Here is a 25,189-nt window from a genome sequence, read left to right as displayed (position 1 = left end):
ACTGTATGAATCATCAGTACAAACTGTGCCTGTTTGAAATACATCACATGTACTGAATGTTCATGTTACACAAGTATAGATAACATTGTGCATGATACGCCATTACAGACTACAACTGTATGAATAATCGGTACAGACTGTGCCTGTTTGAAATACACATGTACTGAATGGTTATGTTACACAAGTACGGATAACATTGTGCATGATATGCCATGACAGACTGCAACAGTACGAATCATCAGTACAGACTGTGCCTGTTTGAAATACACTAGTACTGAATGGTCATGTTACACAAGTACAGATAACATTGTGCATGACACGCCATTACGGACTACAACTGTATGAATCACCGGTACAGACTGTGCCTGTTTGAAATACGCATGTAATGAATGGTTATATTACACAAGTACGGATAATATTGTGCATGATACGCCATTACAGACTACAACAGTATGAATCATCGGTACAGACTGTGCCTATTTGAAATACACATGTACTGAATGGTCACGTTACACAAGTACAGATAACATTGTGCATGACACGCCATTACAGACTACAACTGTATGAATCATCAGTACAGACTGTGCCTGTTTGAAATACACATGTACTGAATGGTTATATTACACAAGTACTTATAACATTGTGCATGATACGCCATTACAGACTACAACTGTATGAATCATCAGTACAGACTGTGCCTGTTTGAAATACACATGTACTGAATGGTTATATTACACAAGTACAGATAACATTGTGCATGATACGCCATTACAGACTACAACTGTATGAATCATCAGTACAGACTGTGCCTGTTTGAAGTACACATGTACTGAATGGTTATATTACACAAGTACAGATAACATTGTGCATGATATGCCATTACAGACTACAACTGTATGAATCATCAAGTACAGACTGTGCCTGATTGAAATACACAAGTACTGAATGGTCATGTTACACAAGTACAGATAACATTGTGCAAGATACGCCATTACAGACTACAACTGTTCGAATCATCAGTACATACTATGCCTGTTTGAAATACACATGTAATGAATGGTTATATTACACAAGTACGGATAACATTGTGCATGATACGCCATTACAGACTACAACTGTATGAATCATCAGTACAGACTGTGCCTGTTTGAAATACACAAGTACTGAATGGTCATGTTACACAAGTACAGATAACATTGTGCATGATTCGCCATTACAGACTACAACTGTATGAATCATCCGTACAGATTATGCCTATTCGAAATACACAAGTACTGAATGGTTATATTACACAAGTACGGATAACATTGTGCATGATATGCCATTACAGACTAAAACTGTATGAATCATCAGTACATACTGAGCCTGTTTGAAATACACAAGTACTGAATGGTCATGTTACACAAGTACAGATTACATTGTGCATGACACGCCATTACGGACTACAACTGTATGAATCACCGGTACAGACTGTGCCTGTTTGAAATACACTAGTACTGAATGGTCTTGTTACACAAGTACAGATAACATTGTGCATGATATGCCATTACAGACTGCAACTGTATGAATCATCAGTACAGACTGTGCCTGTTTGAAATACACATGTACTGAATGGTCATGTTAAACAAGTACCGGCAACATTGTGCATGATACGCCATTACAGACTACAACTGTATGAATCATCAGTACAGACTGTGCCTGTTTTAAATACATCACATGTACTGAATGTTCATGTTACACAAGTATAGATAACATTGTGCATGATACGCCATTACAGACTACAACTGTATGAATAATCGGTACAGACTGTGCCTGTTTGAAATACACATGTACTGAATGGTTATGTTACACAAGTACGGATAACATTGTGCATGATATGCCATGACAGACTGCAACAGTACGAATCATCAGTACAGACTGTGCCTATTTGAAATACACATGTACTGAACGGGCATGTTACACAACTACAAATAACATTGTGCATGATACGCCATTACAGACTACAACTGTATGAATCATCAGTACATACTGAGCCTGTTTGTAATACACAAGTACTGAATGGTCATGTTTCACAAGTACAGATAACATTGTGCATGACACGCCATTACGGACTACAACTGTATGAATCACCGGTACAGACTGTGCCTGTTTGAAATACACTAGTACTGAATGGTCTTGTTACACAAGTACAGATAACATTGTGCATGATATGCCATTACAGACTACAACTGTATAAATCATCAGTACAGATTGTGCCTGTTTTTATTACACAAGTACTGAATGGTCATGTTACACAAGTACGGACAACATTGTGCATGATACGCCATTACAGACTACAACTGTATGAATCATCAGTACAGACTGTGCCTGTTTGAAATACACAATTACTGAATGGTCATGTTACACAAGTACAGGCAACATTGTGCATGATACGCCATTACAGACTACAACTGTATGAATCATCAGTACAGACTGAGCCTGTTTGAAATACACCACATGTACTGAATGTTCATGTTACACAAGTATAGATAACATTGTGCATGATACGCCATTACAGACTACAACTGTATGAATAATCGGTACAGACTGTGCCTGTTTGAAATACACATGTACTGAATGGTTATGTTACACAAGTACGGATAACATTGTGCATGATATGCCATGACAGACTGCAGCAGTACGAATCATCAGTACACACTGTGCCTGTTTGAAATACACAAGTACAGAATGGTCATGTTACACAAGTACAGTTAACATTGTGCTTGATACGCCATTACAGACTACAACTGTATGAATCGTCAGTACAGACTGTGCCTGTTCGAAATACACATGTACTGAATGGTCATTTTACACAAGTACAGATGACATTGTGCATGATACGCCATTACATACTACAACTGTATGAATCATCAGTACAGACTATGCCTGTTTGAAATACACATGTACTGAATGGTCATGTTACACAAGTACTTATAACATTGTGCATGATACGCCATTACAGAGTGCAACTGTATGAATCATCAGTACAGACTGTGCCTGTTTGAAATACACATGTACTGAATGGTCTTGTTACACAAGTACAGATAACATTGTGCATGATATGCCATTACAGACTACAACTGTATACATCATCAGTACATACTGAGCCTGTTTGTAATACACAAGTACTGAATGGTCATGTTTCACAAGTACAGATAACATTGTGCATGACACGCCATTACGGACTACAACTGTATGAATCACCGGTACAGACTGTGCCTGTTTGAAATACACTAGTACTGAATGGTCTTGTTACACAAGTACAGATAACATTGTGCATGATATGCCATTACAGACTACAACTGTATAAATCATCAGTACAGATTGTGCCTGTTTTTATTACACAAGTACTGAATGGTCATGTTACACAAGTACGGACAACATTGTGCATGATACGCCATTACAGACTACAACTGTATGAATCATCAGTACAGACTGTGCCTGTTTGAAATACACAATTACTGAATGGTCATGTTACACAAGTACGGGCAACATTGTGCATGATACGCCATTACAGACTACAACTGTATGAATCATCAGTACAGACTGAGCCTGTTTGAAATACACCACATGTACTGAATGTTCATGTTACACAAGTATAGATAACATTGTGCATGATACGCCATTACAGACTACAACTGTATGAATAATCGGTACAGACTGTGCCTGTTTGAAATACACATGTACTGAATGGTTATGTTACACAAGTACGGATAACATTGTGCATGATATGCCATGACAGACTGCAGCAGTACGAATCATCAGTACACACTGTGCCTGTTTGAAATACACAAGTACAGAATGGTCATGTTACACAAGTACAGTTAACATTGTGCTTGATACGCCATTACAGACTACAACTGTATGAATCGTCAGTACAGACTGTGCCTGTTCGAAATACACATGTACTGAATGGTCATTTTACACAAGTACAGATGACATTGTGCATGATACGCCATTACATACTACAACTGTATGAATCATTAGTACAGACTATGCCTGTTTGAAATACACATGTACTGAATGGTCATGTTACACAAGTACTTATAACATTGTGCATGATACGCCATTACAGAGTGCAACTGTATGAATCATCAGTACAGACTGTGCCTGTTTGAAATACACATGTACTGAATGGTCTTGTTACACAAGTACAGATAACATTGTGCATGATATGCCATTACAGACTACAACTGTATACATCATCAGTACAGATTGTGCCTGTTCTTAATACACAAGTACTGAATGGTCATGTTACACAAGAACGGGCAACATTGTGCATGATACGCCATTACAGACTACAACTGTATGAATAATCGGTACAGACTGTGCCTGTTTGAAATACACAAGTACTGAATGGTTATGTTACTGAAGTACGGGTAACATTATGCATGATACGCCATTACAGACTACAACTAAATGAATCATCAGTACAGACTGTGCCTGTTTGAAATACACCACATGTACTGAATGTTCATGTTACACAAGTGTAGATAACATTGTGCATGATACGCCATTACAGACTACAACTGTATGAATAATCGGTACAAACTGTGCCTGTTTGAAATACACATGTACTGAATGGTTAACTTACACAAGTACGGATAACATTGTGCATGATATGCCATGACAAACTGCAACAGTACGAATCATCAGTACAGACTGTGCCTGTTTGAAATACACAAGTACAGAATGGTCATGTTACACAAGTACAGATAACATTGTGCATGATATGCCATTACAGACTACAACTGTATGAATAATCAGTACAGACTGTGCCTATTTGAAATACACATGTACTGAATGGGCATGTTACACAAGTACAGATAACATTGTGCATGATACGCCATTACAGACTACAACTGTATGAATCATCAGTACAGACTGTGCCTGTTTGAAATACACATGTACTGAATGGTTATGTTACACAAGTACGGATAACATTGTGCATGGTATGCCATGACAGACTGCAACAGTACGAATCATCAGTACAGACTGTGCCTATTTGAAATACACATGTACTGAATGGGCATGTTACACAAGTACAAATAACATTGTGCAAGATACGCCATTACAGACTACAACTGTATGAATCATCAGTACAGACTATGCCTGTTTGAAATACACGTGTACTGAAAGGTCATGTTACACAAGTACAGATGACATTGTGCATGATACGCCATTACAGACTACAACTGTATGAATCATCAGTACAGACTGTGCCTGTTTGAAATACACATGTACTGAATGGTTTTGTTACACAAGTACAAATAACATTGTGCATGATATGCCATTACGGACTACAACTGTATGAATCATTCGTAAAGACTATGCCTGTTTGAAATACACAAGCACTGAATGGTCATGTTACACAATTACAGATGACATTGTGCATAATACGCCATTACAAACTACAACTGTATGAATCATCAGTACAGACTGAGCCTGTTTTTAATACACAATTACTGAATGGTCATGTTACACAAGTACGGACAACATTGTGCATGATACGCCATTACATACTACAACTGTATGAATCATCAATACAGACTATGCCTGTTTGAAATACACATGTACTGAATGGTCATGTTACACAAGTACTTATAACATTTGCATGATACGCCATTACAGACTACCACTGTATGAATCATCAGTACAGACTGTGCCTGTTTGAAATACACATGTACTGAATGGTCTTGTTACACAAGTACAGATAACATTGTGCATGATATGCCATTACAGACTACAACTGTATACATCATCAGTACAGATTGTGCCTGTTCTTAATACACAAGTACTGAATGGTCATGTTACACAAGTACGGGCAACATTGTGCATGATACACCATTACAGACTACAACTGTATGAATCATCAGTACAGACTGTGCCTGTTTGAAATACATCACATGTACTGAATGTTCATGTTACACAAGTATAGATAACATTGTGCATGATACGCCATTACAGACTACAACTGTATGAATAATCGGTACAGACTGTGCCTGTTTGAAATACACATGTACTGAATGGTCTTGTTACACAAGTACAGATAACATTGTGCATGATATGCCATTACAGACTACAACTGTATAAATCATCAGTACAGATTGTGCCTGTTTTTAATACACAAGTACTGAATGGTTATGTTACTGAAGTACGGGCAACATTGTGCATGATACGCCATTACAGACTACAACTGTATGAATCATCAGTACAGACTGTGCCTGTTTGAAATACATCACATGTACTGAATGTTCATGTTACACAAGTATAGATAACATTGTGCATGATACGCCATTACAGACTACAACTGTATGAATAATCGGTACAGACTGTGCCTGTTTGAAATACACATGTACTGAATGGTTATGTTACACAAGTGCGGACAACATTGTGCATGATACGCCATGACAGACTGCAACAGTACGAATCATCAGTACAGACTGTGCCTATTTGAAATACACATGTACTGAATGGGCATGTTACACAAGTACAAATAACATTGTGCATGATACGCCATTACAGACTACAACTGTATGAATCATCAGTACATACTGAGCCTGTTTGAAATACACAAGTACTGAATGGTCATGTTACACAGTACGGATATCATTGTGCATGATATATGCCATTACAGACTACAACTGTATGATTCACCGGTACAGATTAGCCTGTTTGAAATACACTAGTACTGAATGGTCATGTTACACAAGTACAGATAACATTGTGCATGACACGCCATTACGGACTACAACTGTATGAATCACCGGTACAGACTGTGCCTGTTTGAAATACGCATGTAATGAATTGTTATATTACACAAGTACGGATAATATTGTGCATGATACGCCATTACAGACTACAACAGTATGAATCATCGGTACAGACTGTGCCTATTTGAAATACACATGTACTGAATGGTCACGTTACACAAGTACAGATAACATTGTGCATGATACGCCATTACAGACTACAACTGTATGAATCATCAGTACAGACTATGCCTGTTTGAAATACACATGTACTGAATGGTCATGTTACACAAGTACTTATAACATTGTGCATGATACGCCATTACAGAGTGCAACTGTATGAATCATCAGTACAGACTGTGCCTGTTTGAAATACACATGTACTGAATGGTCTTGTTACACAAGTACAGATAACATTGTGCATGATATGCCATTACAGACTACAACTGTATACATCATCAGTACAGATTGTGCCTGTTCTTAATACACAAGTACTGAATGGTCATGTTACACAAGAACGGGCAACATTGTGCATGATACGCCATTACAGACTACAACTGTATGAATAATCGGTACAGACTGTGCCTGTTTGAAATACACAAGTACTGAATGGTTATGTTACTGAAGTACGGGTAACATTATGCATGATACGCCATTACAGACTACAACTAAATGAATCATCAGTACAGACTGTGCCTGTTTGAAATACACCACATGTACTGAATGTTCATGTTACACAAGTATAGATAACATTGTGCATGATACGCCATTACAGACTACAACTGTATGAATAATCGGTACAAACTGTGCCTGTTTGAAATACACATGTACTGAATGGTTATCTTACACAAGTACGGATAACATTGTGCATGATATGCCATGACAAACTGCAACAGTACGAATCATCAGTACAGACTGTGCCTGTTTGAAATACACAAGTACAGAATGGTCATGTTACACAAGTACAGATAACATTGTGCATGATATGCCATTACAGACTACAACTGTATGAATAATCAGTACAGACTGTGCCTATTTGAAATACACATGTACTGAATGGGCATGTTACACAAGTACAGATAACATTGTGCATGATACGCCATTACAGACTACAACTGTATGAATCATCAGTACAGACTGTGCCTGTTTGAAATACACATGTACTGAATGGTTATGTTACACAAGTACGGATAACATTGTGCATGATATGCCATGACAGACTGCAACAGTACGAATCATCAGTACAGACTGTGCCTATTTGAAATACACATGTACTGAATGGGCATGTTACACAAGTACAAATAACATTGTGCAAGATACGCCATTACAGACTACAACTGTATGAATCATCAGTACAGACTATGCCTGTTTGAAATACACGTGTACTGAAAGGTCATGTTACACAAGTACAGATGACATTGTGCATGATACGCCATTACAGACTACAACTGTATGAATCATCAGTACAGACTGTGCCTGTTTGAAATACACATGTACTGAATGGTTTTGTTACACAAGTACAAATAACATTGTGCATGATATGCCATTACGGACTACAACTGTATGAATCATTCGTAAAGACTATGCCTGTTTGAAATACACAAGCACTGAATGGTCATGTTACACAATTACAGATGACATTGTGCATAATACGCCATTACAAACTACAACTGTATGAATCATCAGTACAGACTGAGCCTGTTTTTAATACACAATTACTGAATGGTCATGTTACACAAGTACGGACAACATTGTGCATGATACGCCATTACATACTACAACTGTATGAATCATCAATACAGACTATGCCTGTTTGAAATACACATGTACTGAATGGTCATGTTACACAAGTACTTATAACATTGTGCATGATACGCCATTACAGACTACCACTGTATGAATCATCAGTACAGACTGTGCCTGTTTGAAATACACATGTACTGAATGGTCTTGTTACACAAGTACAGATAACATTGTGCATGATATGCCATTACAGACTACAACTTTATACGTCATCAGTACAGATTGTGCCTGTTCTTAATACACAAGTACTGAATGGTCATGTTACACAAGTACGGGCAACATTGTGCACGATACACCATTACAGACTACAACTGTATGAATCATCAGTACAGACTGTGCCTGTTTGAAATACATCACATGTACTGAATGTTCATGTTACACAAGTATAGATAACATTGTGCATGATACGCCATTACAGACTACAACTGTATGAATAATCGGTACAGACTGTGCCTGTTTGAAATACACATGTACTGAATGGTCTTGTTACACAAGTACAGATAACATTGTGCATGATATGCCATTACAGACTACAACTGTATAAATCATCAGTACAGATTGTGCCTGTTTTTAATACACAAGTACTGAATGGTTATGTTACTGAAGTACGGGCAACATTGTGCATGATACGCCATTACAGACTACAACTGTATGAATCATCAGTACAGACTGTGCCTGTTTGAAATACATCACATGTACTGAATGTTCATGTTACACAAGTATAGATAACATTGTGCATGATACGCCATTACAGACTACAACTGTATGAATAATCGGTACAGACTGTGCCTGTTTGAAATACACATGTACTGAATGGTTATGTTACACAAGTACGGACAACATTGTGCATGATACGCCATGACAGACTGCAACAGTACGAATCATCAGTACAGACTGTGCCTATTTGAAATACACATGTACTGAATGGGCATGTTACACAAGTACAAATAACATTGTGCATGATACGCCATTACAGACTACAACTGTATGAATCATCAGTACATACTGAGCCTGTTTGAAATACACAAGTACTGAATGGTCATGTTACACAGTACGGATATCATTGTGCATGATATATGCCATTACAGACTACAACTGTATGATTCACCGGTACAGATTAGCCTGTTTGAAATACACTAGTACTGAATGGTCATGTTACACAAGTACAGATAACATTGTGCATGATACGCCATTACGGACTACAACTGTATGAATCACCGGTACAGACTGTGCCTGTTTGAAATACGCATGTAATGAATGGTTATATTACACAAGTACGGATAATATTGTGCATGATACGCCATTACAGACTACAACAGTATGAATCATCGGTACAGACTGTGCCTATTTGAAATACACATGTACTGAATGGTCACGTTACACAAGTACAGATAACATTGTGCATGATACGCCATTACAGACTACAACTGTATGAATCATCAGTACAGACTGTGCCTGTTTGAAATACACATGTACTGAATGGTTATATTACACAAGTACAGATAACATTGTGCATGATATGCCATTACAGACTACAACTGTATGAATCATCAAGTACAGACTGTGCCTGTTTGAAATACACATGTACTGAATGGTTATATTACACAAGTACAGATAACATTGTGCATGATATGCCATTACAGACTACAACTGTATGAATCATCAGTACGGACTCTGCCTATTTGAAATATACAAGTACTGGATGGGCATGTTACACAAGTACAGACTACATTGTGCATGATATGCCATTACAGACTACAACTGTTTGAATCATCAGTACATACTATGCCTGTTTGAAATACATATGTAATGAATGGTTATATTACACAAGTACGGATAACATTGTGCATGATATGCCATTACAGAGTACAACTGTACGAATCATCTGTACAGACTGTGCCTATTTGAAATACACAAGTACTGAATGGGCATTTTACACAAGTACAGACTACATTGTGCATGATATGCCATTACAGACTACAACTGTTCGAATCATCAGTACATAATATGCCTGTTTGAAATACACATGTAACGAATGGTTATATTACACAAGTACGGGCAACATTGTGCATGATACGCCATTACAGACTACAACTGTATGAATCATCAGTACAGACTGTGCCTGTTTGAAATACACAAGTACTGAATGGTCATGTTACACAAGTACAGATAACATTGTGCATGATACGCCATTACAGACTACAACTGTATGAATCATCCGTACAGATTATGCCTATTCGAAATACACAAGTACTGAATGGTTATATTACACAAGTACGGATAACATTGTGCATGATATGCCATTACAGACTACAACTGTAAGAATCATCAGTACGAACTGTGCCTATTTGAAATACACATGTACTGAATGGTCATGTTACACAAGTACGGACAACATTGTGCATGATACGCCATTACGGACTACAACTGTATGAATCACCGGTACAGACTGTGCCTGTTTGAAATACACATGTACTGAATGTTCATGTTACACAAGTACAGATAACATTGTGCATGATATGCCATGACAGACTACAACCGTATGAATCATCAGTACAGACTGTGCCTGTTTGAAATACACAAGTACTGAATGGTTATGTTACACAAGTACAGATAACATTGTGCATGATACGCCATTACAGACTACAACTGTATGAATCACCGGTACAGACTGTGCCTGTTTGAAATACACATGTACTGAATGTTCATGTTACACAAGTACAGATAACATTGTGCATGATATGCCATGACAGACTACAACTGTATGAATCATCAGTACAGACTGTGCCTGTTTGAAATACACATGTACTGAATGGTTATATTACACAAGTACAGATAACATTGTGCATGATATGCCATTACAGACTACAACTGTATGAATCATCAAGTACAGACTGTGCCTGTTTGAAATACACATGTACTGAATGGTTATATTACACAAGTACAGATAACATTGTGCATGATATGCCATTACAGACTACAACTGTATGAATCATCAGTACGGACTCTGCCTATTTGAAATATACAAGTACTGGATGGGCATGTTACACAAGTACAGACTACATTGTGCATGATACGCCATTACAGACAACAACTGTATGAATCACCGGTACAGACTGTGCCTGTTTGAAATACACATGTACTGACTGGTTATGTTACACAAGTACGGATAACATTGTGCATGATATGCCATGACAGACTGCAACAGTACGAATCATCAGTACAGACTGTGCCTATTTGAAATACACATGTACTGAACGGGCATGTTACACAAGTACAAATAACATTGTGCATGATACGCCATTACAGACTACAACTGTATGAATCATCCGTACAGATTATGCCTATTCGAAATACACAAGTACTGAATGGTTATATTACACAAGTACGGATAACATTGTGCATGATATGCCATTACAGACTACAACTGTAAGAATCATCAGTACGGACTGTGCCTATTTGAAATACACATGTACTGAATGGTCATGTTACACAAGTACGGACAACATTGTGCATGATATGCCATTACAGACTACAACTGTATGAATCATCAGTACAGACTGTGCCTGTTTGAAATACATCACATGTACTGAATGTTCATGTTACACAAGTATAGATAACATTGTGCATGATACGCCATTACAGACTACAACTGTATGAATAATCGGTCCAAACTGTGCCTGTTTGAAATACACATGTACTGAATGGTTATGTTACACAAGTACGGATAACATTGTGCATGATACGCCATTACAGACTGCAACAGTACGAATCATCAGTACAGACTGTGCCTATTTGAAATACACATGTACTGAACGGGCATGTTACACAAGTACAAATAACATTGTGCATGATACGCCATTACAGACTACAACTGTATGAATCATCAGTACATACTGAGCCTGTTTGGAATACACAAGTACTGAATGGTCATGTTACACAAGTACAGATAACATTGTGCATGACACGCCATTACGGACTACAACTGTATGAATCACCGGTACAGACTGTGCCTGTTTGAAATACACTAGTACTGAATGGTCATGTTACACAAGTACAGATAACATTGTGCATGACACGCCATTATGGACTACAACTGTATGAATCACCGGTACAGACTGTGCCTGTTTGAAATACACATGTACTGAATGGTCATTTTACACAAGTACAGATGACATTGTGCATGATACGCCATTACATACTACAACTGTATGAATCATCAATACAGACAATGCCTGTTTGAAATACACATGTACTGAATGGTCATGTTACACAAGTACTTATAACATTGTGCATGATACGCCATTACAGAGTACAACTGTATGAATCATCAGTACAGACTGTGCCTGTTTGAAATACACTAGTACTGAATGGTCTTGTTACACAAGTACAGATAACATTGTGCATGATATGCCATTACAGACTACAACTGTATACATCATCAGTACGGACTGTGCCTATTTGAAATACACATGTACTGAATGGTCATGTTACACAAGTACGGACAACATTGTGCATGATACGCCATTACGGACTACAACTGTATGAATCACCGGTACAGACTGTGCCTGTTTGAAATACACATGTACTGAATGTTCATGTTACACAAGTACAGATAACATTGTGCATGATATGCCATGACAGACTACAACTGTATGAATCATCAGTACAGACTGTGCCTGTTTGAAATACACAAGTACTGAATGGTTATGTTACACAAGTACAGATAACATTGTGCATGATACGCCATTACAGACTACAACTGTATGAATCACCGGTACAGACTGTGCCTGTTTGAAATACGCATGTAATGAATGGTTATATTACACAAGTACAGATAACATTGTGCATGATACGCCATTACAGACTACAACTGTATGAATCACCGGTACAGACTGTGCCTGTTTGAAATACACATGTACTGAATGTTCATGTTACACAAGTACAGATAACATTGTGCATGATACGCCATTACAGACAACAACTGTATGAATCACCGGTACAGACTGTGCCTGTTTGAAATACACATGTACTGAATGGTTATGTTACACAAGTATGGACAACATTGTGCATGATATGCCATGACAGACTGCAACAGTACGAATCATCAGTACAGCCTGTGCCTGTTTGAAATACACAAGTACAGAATGGTCATGTTACACAAGTACAGTTAACATTGTGCTTGATACGCCATTACAGACTACAACTGTATGAATCATCAGTACAGACTATGCCTGTTTGAAATACACATGTACTGAATGGTCATGTTACACAAGTACTTATAACATTGTGCATGATACGCCATTACAGACTACAACTGCATGAATGATCAGCACAGACTACGCCTGTTTGAAATACACATGTACTGAATGGTCTTGTTACACAAGTACGGATAACATTGTGCATGATATGCCATTACAGACTAAAAGTTTATAAATCATCAGCACAGATTGTGCCTGTTTTTAATACACAAGTACTGAATGGTTATGTTACACAAGTACAGATAACATTGTGCATGATACGCCATTACAGACTACAACTGTATGAATCATCAGTACAGACTGTGCCTGTTTGAAATACATCACATGTACTGAATGTTCATGTTACACAAGTATAGATAACATTGTGCATGATACGCCATTACAGACTACAACTGTATGAATAATCGGTACAGACTGTGCCTGTTTGAAATACACATGTACTGAATGGTCTTGTTACACAAGTACAGATAACATTGTGCATGATATGCCATTACAGACTACAACTTTATAAATCATCAGTACAGATTGTGCCTGTTTTTAATACACAAGTACTGAATGGTTATGTTACTGAAGTACGGGCAACATTGTGCATGATACGCCATTACAGACTACAACTGTATGAATCATCAGTACAGACTGTGCCTGTTTGAAATACATCACATGTACTGAATGTTCATGTTACACAAGTATAGATAACATTGTGCATGATACGCCATTACAGACTACAACTGTATGAATAATCGGTACAGACTGTGCCTGTTTGAAATACACATGTACTGAATGGTTATGTTACACAAGTACGGACAACATTGTGCATGATACGCCATGACAGACTGCAACAGTACGAATCATCAGTACAGACTGTGCCTATTTGAAATACACATGTACTGAATGGGCATGTTACACAAGTACAAATAACATTGTGCATGATACGCCATTACAGACTACAACTGTATGAATCATCAGTACATACTGAGCCTGTTTGAAATACACAAGTACTGAATGGTCATGTTACACAGTACGGATATCATTGTGCATGATATATGCCATTACAGACTACAACTGTATGATTCACCGGTACAGATTGTGCCTGTTTGAAATACACTAGTACTGAATGGTCATGTTACACAAGTACAGATAACATTGTGCATGACACGCCATTACGGACTACAACTGTATGAATCACCGGTACAGACTGTGCCTGTTTGAAATACGCATGTAATGAATGGTTATATTACACAAGTACGGATAATATTGTGCATGATACGCCATTACAGACTACAACAGTATGAATCATCGGTACAGACTGTGCCTATTTGAAATACACATGTACTGAATGGTCACGTTACACAAGTACAGATAACATTGTGCATGATACGCCATTACAGACTACAACTGTATGAATCATCAGTACAGACTGTGCCTGTTTGAAATACACATGTACTGAATGGTTATATTACACAAGTACAGATAACATTGTGCATGATATGCCATTACAGACTACAACTGTATGAATCATCAAGTACAGACTGTGCCTGTTTGAAATACACATGTACTGAATGGTTATATTACACAAGTACAGATAACATTGTGCATGATATGCCATTACAGACTACAACTGTATGAATCATCAGTACGGACTCTGCCTATTTGAAATATACAAGTACTGGATGGGCATGTTACACAAGTACAGACTACATTGTGCATGATATGCCATTACAGACTACAACTGTTTGAATCATCAGTACATACTATGCCTGTTTGAAATACATATGTAATGAATGGTTATATTACACAAGTACGGATAACATTGTGCATGATATGCCATTACAGAGTACAACTGTACGAATCATCTGTACAGACTGTGCCTATTTGAAATGCACAAGTACTGAATGGGCATTTTACACAAGTACAGACTACATTGTGCATGATATGCCATTACAGACTACAACTGTTCGAATCATCAGTACATAATATGCCTGTTTGAAATACACATGTAATGAATGGTTATATTACACAAGTACGGGCAACATTGTGCATGATACGCCATTACAGACTACAACTGTATGAATCATCAGTACAGACTGTGCCTGTTTGAAATACACAAGTACTGAATGGTCATGTTACACAAGTACAGATAACATTGTGCATGATACGCCATTACAGACTACAACTGTATGAATCATCCGTACAGATTATGCCTATTCGAAATACACAAGTACTGAATGGTTATATTACACAAGTACGGATAACATTGTGCATGATATGCCATTACAGACTACAACTGTAAGAATCATCAGTACGGACTGTGCCTATTTGAAATACACATGTACTGAATGGTCATGTTACACAAGTACGGACAACATTGTGCATGATACGCCATTACGGACTACAACTGTATGAATCACCGGTACAGACTGTGCCTGTTTGAAATACACATGTACTGAATGTTCATGTTACACAAGTACAGATAACATTGTGCATGATATGCCATGACAGACTACAACTGTATGAATCATCAGTACAGACTGTGCCTGTTTGAAATACACAAGTACTGAATGGTTATGTTACACAAGTACAGATAACATTGTGCATGATACGCCATTACAGACTACAACTGTATGAATCACCGGTACAGACTGTGCCTGTTTGAAATACACATGTACTGAATGTTCATGTTACACAAGTACAGATAACATTGTGCATGATACGCCATTACAGACTACAACTGTATGAATCACCGGTACAGACTGTGCCTGTTTGAAATACACATGTACTGAATGTTCATGTTACACAAGTACAGATAACATTGTGCATGATACGCCATTACAGACAACAACTGTATGAATCACCGGTACAGACTGTGCCTGTTTGAAATACACATGTACTGAATGGTTATGTTACACAAGTACGGATAACATTGTGCATGATATGCCATGACAGACTGCAACAGTACGAATCATCAGTACAGACTGTGCCTATTTGAAATACACATGTACTGAACGGGCATGTTACACAAGTACAAATAACATTGTGCATGATACGCCATTACAGACTACAACTGTATGAATCATCCGTACAGATTATGCCTATTCGAAATACACAAGTACTGAATGGTTATATTACACAAGTACGGATAACATTGTGCATGATATGCCATTACAGACTACAACTGTAAGAATCATCAGTACGGACTGTGCCTATTTGAAATACACATGTACTGAATGGTCATGTTACACAAGTACGGACAACATTGTGCATGATATGCCATTACAGACTACAACTGTATGAATCATCAGTACGGACTGTGCCTATTTGAAATACACATGTACTGAACGGGCATGTTAGACAAGTACAAATAACATTGTGCATGATACGCCATTACAGACTACAACTGTATGAATCATCAGTACATACTGAGCCTGTTTGAAATACACAAGTACTGAATGGTCATGTTCCACAAGTACAGATAACATTGTGCATGACACGCCATTACGGACTACAACTGTATGAATGATCAGTACAGACTGTGCCTGTTTGAAATACACATGTACTGAATGGGCATGTTACACAATTACGGACAACATTGTGCATGATACGCCATTACAGACTACAACTGTATGAATCACCGGTACAGACTGTGCCTGTTTGAAATACACTAGTACTGAATGGTCATGTTACACAAGTACAGATAACATTGTGCATGACACGCCATTACGGACTACAACTGTATGAATCACCGGTACAGACTGTGCCTGTTTGAAATACACATGTACTGAATGGTCATGTTACACAAGTACGGATAACATTGTGCATGACACGCCATTACGGACTACAACTGTATGAATCACCGGTACAGACTGTGCCTGTTTGAAATACACATGTACTGAATGGTCATGTTACACAAGTACAGATAACATTGTGCATGACACGCCATTACGGACTACAACTGTATGAATCACCGGTACAGACTGTGCCTGTTTGAATACACATGTACTGAATGGTCATGTTACACAAGTACGGATAACATTGTGCATGATACGCCATTACAGACTACAACTGTATGAATCATCAGTACAGACTGTGCCTGTTTGAAATACACATGTACTGAATGTTCATGTTACACAAGTACGGACAACATTGTGCATGATACGCCATTACAGACTGCAACTGTATGAATCATCAGTACAGACTGTGCCTGTTTTTAATACACATGTACTGAATGTTCATGTTACACAAGTACAGACAACATTGTGCATGATACGCCATTACAGACTACAACTGTATGAATCATCAGTACAGACTGTGCCTGTTTTTAATACACATGTACTGAATGTTCATGTTACACAAGTACAGATAACATTGTGCATGATACGCCATTACAGACTACAAATTTACATGGTATAGTATGATAGCTTATATTTTCGTTGAAAAATTATGCCAACACAAAAGGGAATTAGGCTAGAAAATACAACAATTTTGTTTATTTTATTCACACCACCACTGTGCACGACAAATAAACGCCGGTTTACTGCATTTGTCTTATATTTTGTGAACTTATTGCGTGCCAACTTCGATGTTCACACAGGTGTCTGTGTGTTCGACCTAACCTGAGAATCGTAAGCAGCTGCTTTAGCTGCCTAACATATCATGCCTGCTGGTAATATGAAATATGCGGCTATTTTACACACACTATGATGTAAGAATCTTTATTAGTATGCAAGCTGAAGTATTCTTTACCTCCGTATTATGAACTTTGTTGATAGTAATCGTGTATATTGGTGCTCGCAAATTTGGTGCACCATTTCATTAGAGTGAAGGTCCGAGACCCTATTATTTTTTTTTAGAAAAATTGTCTAGTATTTGATTTCAATTCAATGTTGACGGCGATTACAGCCATAAACAGATTGCTTTAATGTCAAAATTACAGCCCTAAACAGATTGTCCCATTTTCAGAGCCGGGTGGTAAGAAAGAGAGAGCAACTCACAAATATATATATATATGTCTCACACTACAAACAATTGTTTATTGGTCAATATTGATAATGTATACATTGAAATATCACGTTTAAACATGTAATTTACATATTAAGGTACTTACAAAATGTATAAAACAAAGCTGGGAAAAATGGATTCCCAAGATCACCGACTTTTCTTACACGCACGATATATTTATATATGTACAATAGAACACACTTCCACAGTACGCCCTCTATTGATGGGTCTCTTATTCGAACAAAAAAAACATTTCTGAGTTACGTTTGGTTGATACGATACAGTTTAATACATTTGACAAAGTAACCGATACAGAGTCACACTTATAGCCAAATTGGAATCGATGAATACAGAACAGGGGTTAACATGGCACCGTGACAAACTATACTTATCATGGAGGTTCTTGATTCTGTAACAAAAGAAATTATCTCGAAATTTGAGCTGCGCTTAACGTGTCGCCCCTCTGGTACAATGACAAACTAACAATATTAGCGACGGCGAATAAAAGGTGTTTGTTTGCATAGCAAAGTGACACTGGATAATAAACCCACATACTATATATTAAATAAACCGAGAACAAAATTCACACAAAACGTAATAGTATAGGCAGTTTGGTATGACACAAATGCTCAAACATATAACAGTCGGTATGTTTCCGTACTAATTGCCAATGTCAGACTGACAAAATAGGGCATTTTTAATGAAAAGTCAGCGGTTTTGGTAGGAGAATAGCCAAAGGTACAAATACAAAATCGTCAACGAATTGAGACAAGATCAATGATTGTCGACATACGTAAACTGAAACATACAATTATATAAATATCTAAGACAGGTATAGGTGTTACCTACAAACACGGTACAATATAACAATGGAATCGACACATATGGGTGTGAACAGGAAATAGTAGAACAAACTCGCGTATGAACACGAGATAGAACATAATCACATTGACACGGGCTTGTAGAACATATTCACGTGTGAACACATGATAGTCGAACTTAACCACATGTGCGGGAATGTTTAAAATACGTAACTCTCTTATATTACATTGTAAAAAAAAATATCATTTTAATAACATTTAAATTGGAATTGAGTCATCGCTCTCTACTTTTGTTTAGTATATGAACATCAAAATATAACAATCATCGAGAGGAATAACGTACACAAAGTACGACGAATTTAGAGATACCAATAATTAGGGTGAATCTTTATATGTACTCTACCATTTAAAAAGTAAAAAAAAATGTATCTTGGTCGTTTTGTTAAATACGTGCATAATAAATAGCTAACTTGGTCCAGCAAATTGCATTTTTACAACCGGGAGGTAATACTATAAGAGTGGTACTCTTTGGAGGTATTGCTTAGATAAGTTTAGACTAAAGTTGTGCTTTCAAGATTGTATCCTCATATCAAGCACTGAGTCCATGACGTAAACTCTACACCATCACAACCATCCTATCTAGACATGATCAATCTTGCACTGGCTGGAATCCAATTTGAAGTCGGCCACGTTGCCATTTATTTGTCCAACTCTGTCGTATGCTTCCCGGGCGGCACGTTGGTTGGGTGTTTTAGTGGCTTTCACGAGGCGCTGGGGATAAAAACATTCATTATTGTTAGTCAAAATTGCTAATTTGTATGATCTCTCAATCACCCATGTAAGCACCATAATGGCATATTGGAATTTTGTACAGTTCAAGATAAATCTTATCGAACAGAGACTAGAATTTAAAATATTCTATATATACAGTCAGGCATCCATAAGTGATTATAACAACAATAAACAGTATGTTTGTTTGAGCAGCCATCAGTAAAGACTAGCCTCAGGGCTCCAATATTTCAGGATTTGTTGCCATACCTACTAATTTTATCATTTTAATTGGATCACAATAATCAGCGGGATGTAGAAATACAGCTTTCATTACATAAGCTGTAATTGCGTCTTAGACAAATATTTGTATATAAACAAATTCGTTTAAAATATTGTTCATGGTGTATAGTTCGAAAGCGTTATTATTGTATATCATTAAGTATATCCAAAACATACCTCCTTCAACGTTCCTGGCGTTGTGATCAGAATATAGACCGCAAATATGGGTATGCATGACATAGATGATATGGCTAGCATCCATCCCACAGCGTTAGCCCAGGGCGGGTACACGTAGTCATCGTACGTTAGTGGTTTATACCCATACAACCCGAACGCAATATTAAACTGAAATACAAGAGTTCAAACTATTAAATTGGTGTTTTGTTGAGAATTTTGGAAACTTTTCTCGGTCTCAACGTTTAATGTTGTATTCATTTGCAGATTGCAATGCACTAGTATTGTATTCATTTGCAGATTGCAATGCACTAGTATTGTATTCATTTGCAGACTGCAATGCACTAGTATTGTATTCATTTGCAGATTGCAATGCACTAGTATTGTATTCATTTGCAGATTGCAATGCACTGGTATTGTATTCATTTGCAGATTGCAATGCACTGGTATTGTATTCATTTGGAGATAGCAATGCACTTGTGTTGTATTCATTTGCAGATTGTAATGCACTAGTGTGGTATTCATTTGCAGATTGTAATGCACTAGTGTTGTATTCATTTGCAGATTGCAATGCACTAGTGTTGTATTCATTTGCAGATTGCAATGCACTAGTATTGTATTCATTTGCAGATTGCAATGCACTAGTGTTGTATTCATTTGCAGATTGTAATGCACTAGTGTGGTATACATTTGCAGATTGTAAGGCACTAGTGTTCTATTCATTTGTAGATTGTAATGCACTAGTATTTTATTCATTTGCAGATTGCAATGCACTAGTGTTGTATTCATTTGTAGATTGTAATGCACTAGTGTTGTATTCATTTGCAGATTGTAATGCACTAGTGTTGTATTCATTTGCAGATTGCAATGCACTAGTGTTGTATTCATTTGCAGATTGCAATGCACTAGTGTTGTATTCATTTGCAGATTGCAATGCACTAGTGTTGTATTCATTTGCAGATTGTAATGCACTAGTGTTGTATTCATTTGCAGATTACAATGCACTAGTGTTGTATTCATTTGCAGATTGCAATGCACTAGTGTTGTATTCATTTGCAGATTGCAATGCACTAGTGTTGTATTCATTTGCAGATTGCAATGCACTGGTATTGTATTCGTTTGGAGATTATAATGCACTAGTGTTGTATTCATTTGCAGATTGTAATGCACTAGTATTGTATTCATTTGCAGACTGTAATGCACTAGTATTGTATTCATTTGCAGATTGTAATGCACTAGTATTGTATTCATTTGCAGATTGTAATGCACTAGTATTGTATTCATTTGCAATTGTAATGCACTATTGTTGTATTCATTTGCAGATTGCAATGCACTAGTGTTGTATTCATTTGCAGATTGCAATGCACTAGTATTGTATTGTATTCATTTGCAGATTGCAATGCACTGGTATTGTATTCATTTGCAATTGCAATGCACTAGTGTTGTATTCATTTGCAGATTGCAATGCACTAGTGTTGTATTCATTTGCAGATTGCAATGCACTGGTATTGTATGCATTTGCAGATTGTAATGCACTAGTGTTGTATTCATTTGCAGATTGTAATGCACTAGTATTGTATTCATTTGCAGACTGTAATGCACTAGTATTGTATTCATTTGCAGATTGTAATGCACTAGTATTGTATTCATTTGCAGATTGTAATGCACTAGTATTGTATTCATTTGCAATTGTAATGCACTATTGTTGTATTCATTTGCAGATTGCAATGCACTAGTGTTGTATTCATTTGCAGATTGCAATGCACTAGTATTGTATTGTATTCATTTGCAGATTGCAATGCACTGGTATTGTATTAATTTGCAGATTGTAATGCACTAGTATTGTATTCATTTGCAGATTGTAATGCACTAGTATTGTATTCATTTACAGACTGTAATGCACTAGTGTTGTACTTATTTGCAGATTGTAATGCACTAGTGTTGTATTCATTTGTAGATTACAATGCACTAGTGTCGTATTCATTTGCAGACTGTAATGCACTAGTGTTGTACTCATTTGCAGATTGTAATGCACTAGTATTGTATTCATTTGCAGATTGCAATGCACTAGTGTTGTATTCATTTGCAGATTGCAATGCACTAGTGTTGTATTCATTTGCAGATTGCAATGCACTAGTGTTGTATTCATTTGCAGATTGCAATGCACTAGTGTTGTATTCATTTGCAGATTGCAATGCACTAGTGTTGCATTCATTTGCAGATTGTAATGCACTAGTGTTGTATTCATTTGCAGATTGCAATGCACTAGTGTTGTATTCATTTGCAGATTGTAATGCACTAGTGTTGTATTCATTTGCAGATTGCAATGCACTAGTGTTGTATTCATTTGCAGATTGTAATGCACTAGTGTTGTATTCATTTGCAGATTGCAATGCACTAGTGTTGTATTCATTTGCAGATTGTAATGCACTAGTGTTGTATTCATTTGCAGATTGTAATGCACTAGTGTTGTATTCATTTGTAGATTGTAATGCACTGGTGTTGTATTTATTTGCAGATTGCAATACACTAGTATTGTATTCATTTGCAGACTGTAATGCACTAGTGTTGTACTCATTTGCAGATTGCAATGCACTGGTATTGTATTCATTTGGAGATTGTAATGCACTAGTGTTGTATTCATTTGCAGATTGTAATGCACTAGTATTGCATTCATTTGCATACTGTAATGCACTAGTGTTGTACTCATTTGCAGATTGTAATGCACTAGTATTGTATTCATTTGCAGATTGCAATGCACTATTGTTGTATTCATTTGCAATTGTAATGCACTATTGTTGTACTCATTTGCAGATTGTAATGCACTAGTGTTGTATTCATTTGTAGATTGTAATGCACTAGTATTTTATTCATTTGCAGATTGCAATGCACTAGTGTTGTATTCATTTGTAGATTGTAATGCACTAGTGTTGTATTCATTTGCAGATTGTAATGAACTAGTGTTGTATTCATTTGCAGATTGCAATGCACTAGTGTTGTATTCATTTGCAGATTGCAATGCACTAGTGTTGTATTCATTTGCAGATTGCAATGCACTAGTGTTGTATTCATTTGCAGATTGCAATGCACTAGTGTTGTATTCATTTGCAGATTGCAATGCATTGGTATTGTATTCATTTGCAGATTGCAATGCACTGGTATTGTATTCATTTGCAGATTGCAATGCACTGGTGTTGTATTCATTTGGAGATTGTAATGCACTAGTGTTGTATTCATTTGCAGACTGTAATGCACTAATGTTGTACTCATTTGCAGATTGTAATGCACTAGTATTGTATTCATTTGCAGATTGCAATGCAATAGTATTTTATTCATTTGCAGATTGCAATGCAATAGTATTTTATTCATTTGCAGATTGCAATGCAATAGTATTTTATTCATTTGCAGATTGCAATGCACTAGTGTTGTATTCATTTGCAGACTGTAATGCACTAGTGTTGTACTCATTTGCAGATTGTAATGCACTAGTGTTGTATTCATTTGCAGATTGCAATGCAATAGTATTTTATTCATTTGCAGATTGCAATGCACTAGTGTTGTATTCATTTGCAGATTGCAATGACTGGTATTGTATTCATTTGCAGATTGTAATGCACTAGTATTGTATTCATTTGTAGATTGTAATGCACTAGTGTTGTATTCATTTGCAGATTATAATGCACTAGTGTTGTATTCATTTGCAGATTGCAATGCACTAGTGTTGTATTCATTTGCAGATTGCAATGCACTAGTATTGTATTCATTTGCAGATTGTAATGCACTAGTGGTATATTCATTTGCAGATTGCAATGCACTGGTATTGTATTCATTTGCAGATTGCAGTGCACTGGTATTGTATTCATTTGCAGATTGCAATGCACTGGTATTGTATTCATTTGCAGATTGCAATGCACTGGTATTGTATTCATTTGCAGATTGCAATGCACTGGTGTTGTATTCATTTGGAGATTGTAATGCACTAGTGTTGTATTCATTTGCAGACTGTAATGCACTAGTGTTGTACTCATTTGCAGATTGTAATGCACTAGTATTGTATTCATTTGCAGATTGCAATGCAATAGTATTTTATTCATTTGCAGAGTGCAATGCACTAGTGTTGTACTCATTTGCAGATTGCAATGCACTAGTGTTGTATTCATTTGCAGATTGCAATGCAATAGTATTTTATTCATTTGCAGATTGCAATGCACTAGTGTTGTATTCATTTGCAGATTGTAATGCACCAGTGTTGTATTCATTTGCAGATTGCAATGCAATAGTATTTTATTCATTT

The 25,189-nt window shown here is 36.8% G+C and overlaps 1 protein-coding gene across 2 annotated transcripts in view; it reads right to left on the bottom strand.

Annotated features, from left to right (window-relative positions):
* Nucleotides 1-18,848: 18,848 nt before the first annotated feature.
* Nucleotides 18,849-25,189, bottom strand: part of LOC100313588 (dopamine transporter-like protein) — a 205,695-nt gene continuing 199,354 nt past the window's right edge. For both annotated transcript variants that reach the window (XM_085490840.1, NM_001168055.1), the window contains 2 exons: nt 20,899-21,066; nt 18,849-20,442 (listed from right to left, as the gene is read on the bottom strand). In XM_085490840.1, the coding sequence (XP_085346966.1) occupies nt 20,311-20,442; nt 20,899-21,066 (300 nt within the window). In that variant the 3' untranslated portion in view covers nt 18,849-20,310. The remainder of the gene's footprint in view (nt 20,443-20,898; nt 21,067-25,189) is intronic.

Source organism: Saccoglossus kowalevskii, chromosome 16 (genome assembly GCF_978046115.1).
Source record: "Saccoglossus kowalevskii chromosome 16, keSacKowa6.1, whole genome shotgun sequence".
Classification (NCBI taxonomy): Eukaryota; Metazoa; Hemichordata; class Enteropneusta; family Harrimaniidae; genus Saccoglossus; species Saccoglossus kowalevskii.
Note: the sequence above shows the minus strand (reverse complement) of the source record. Positions and strands in the feature narration are given on the sequence as shown.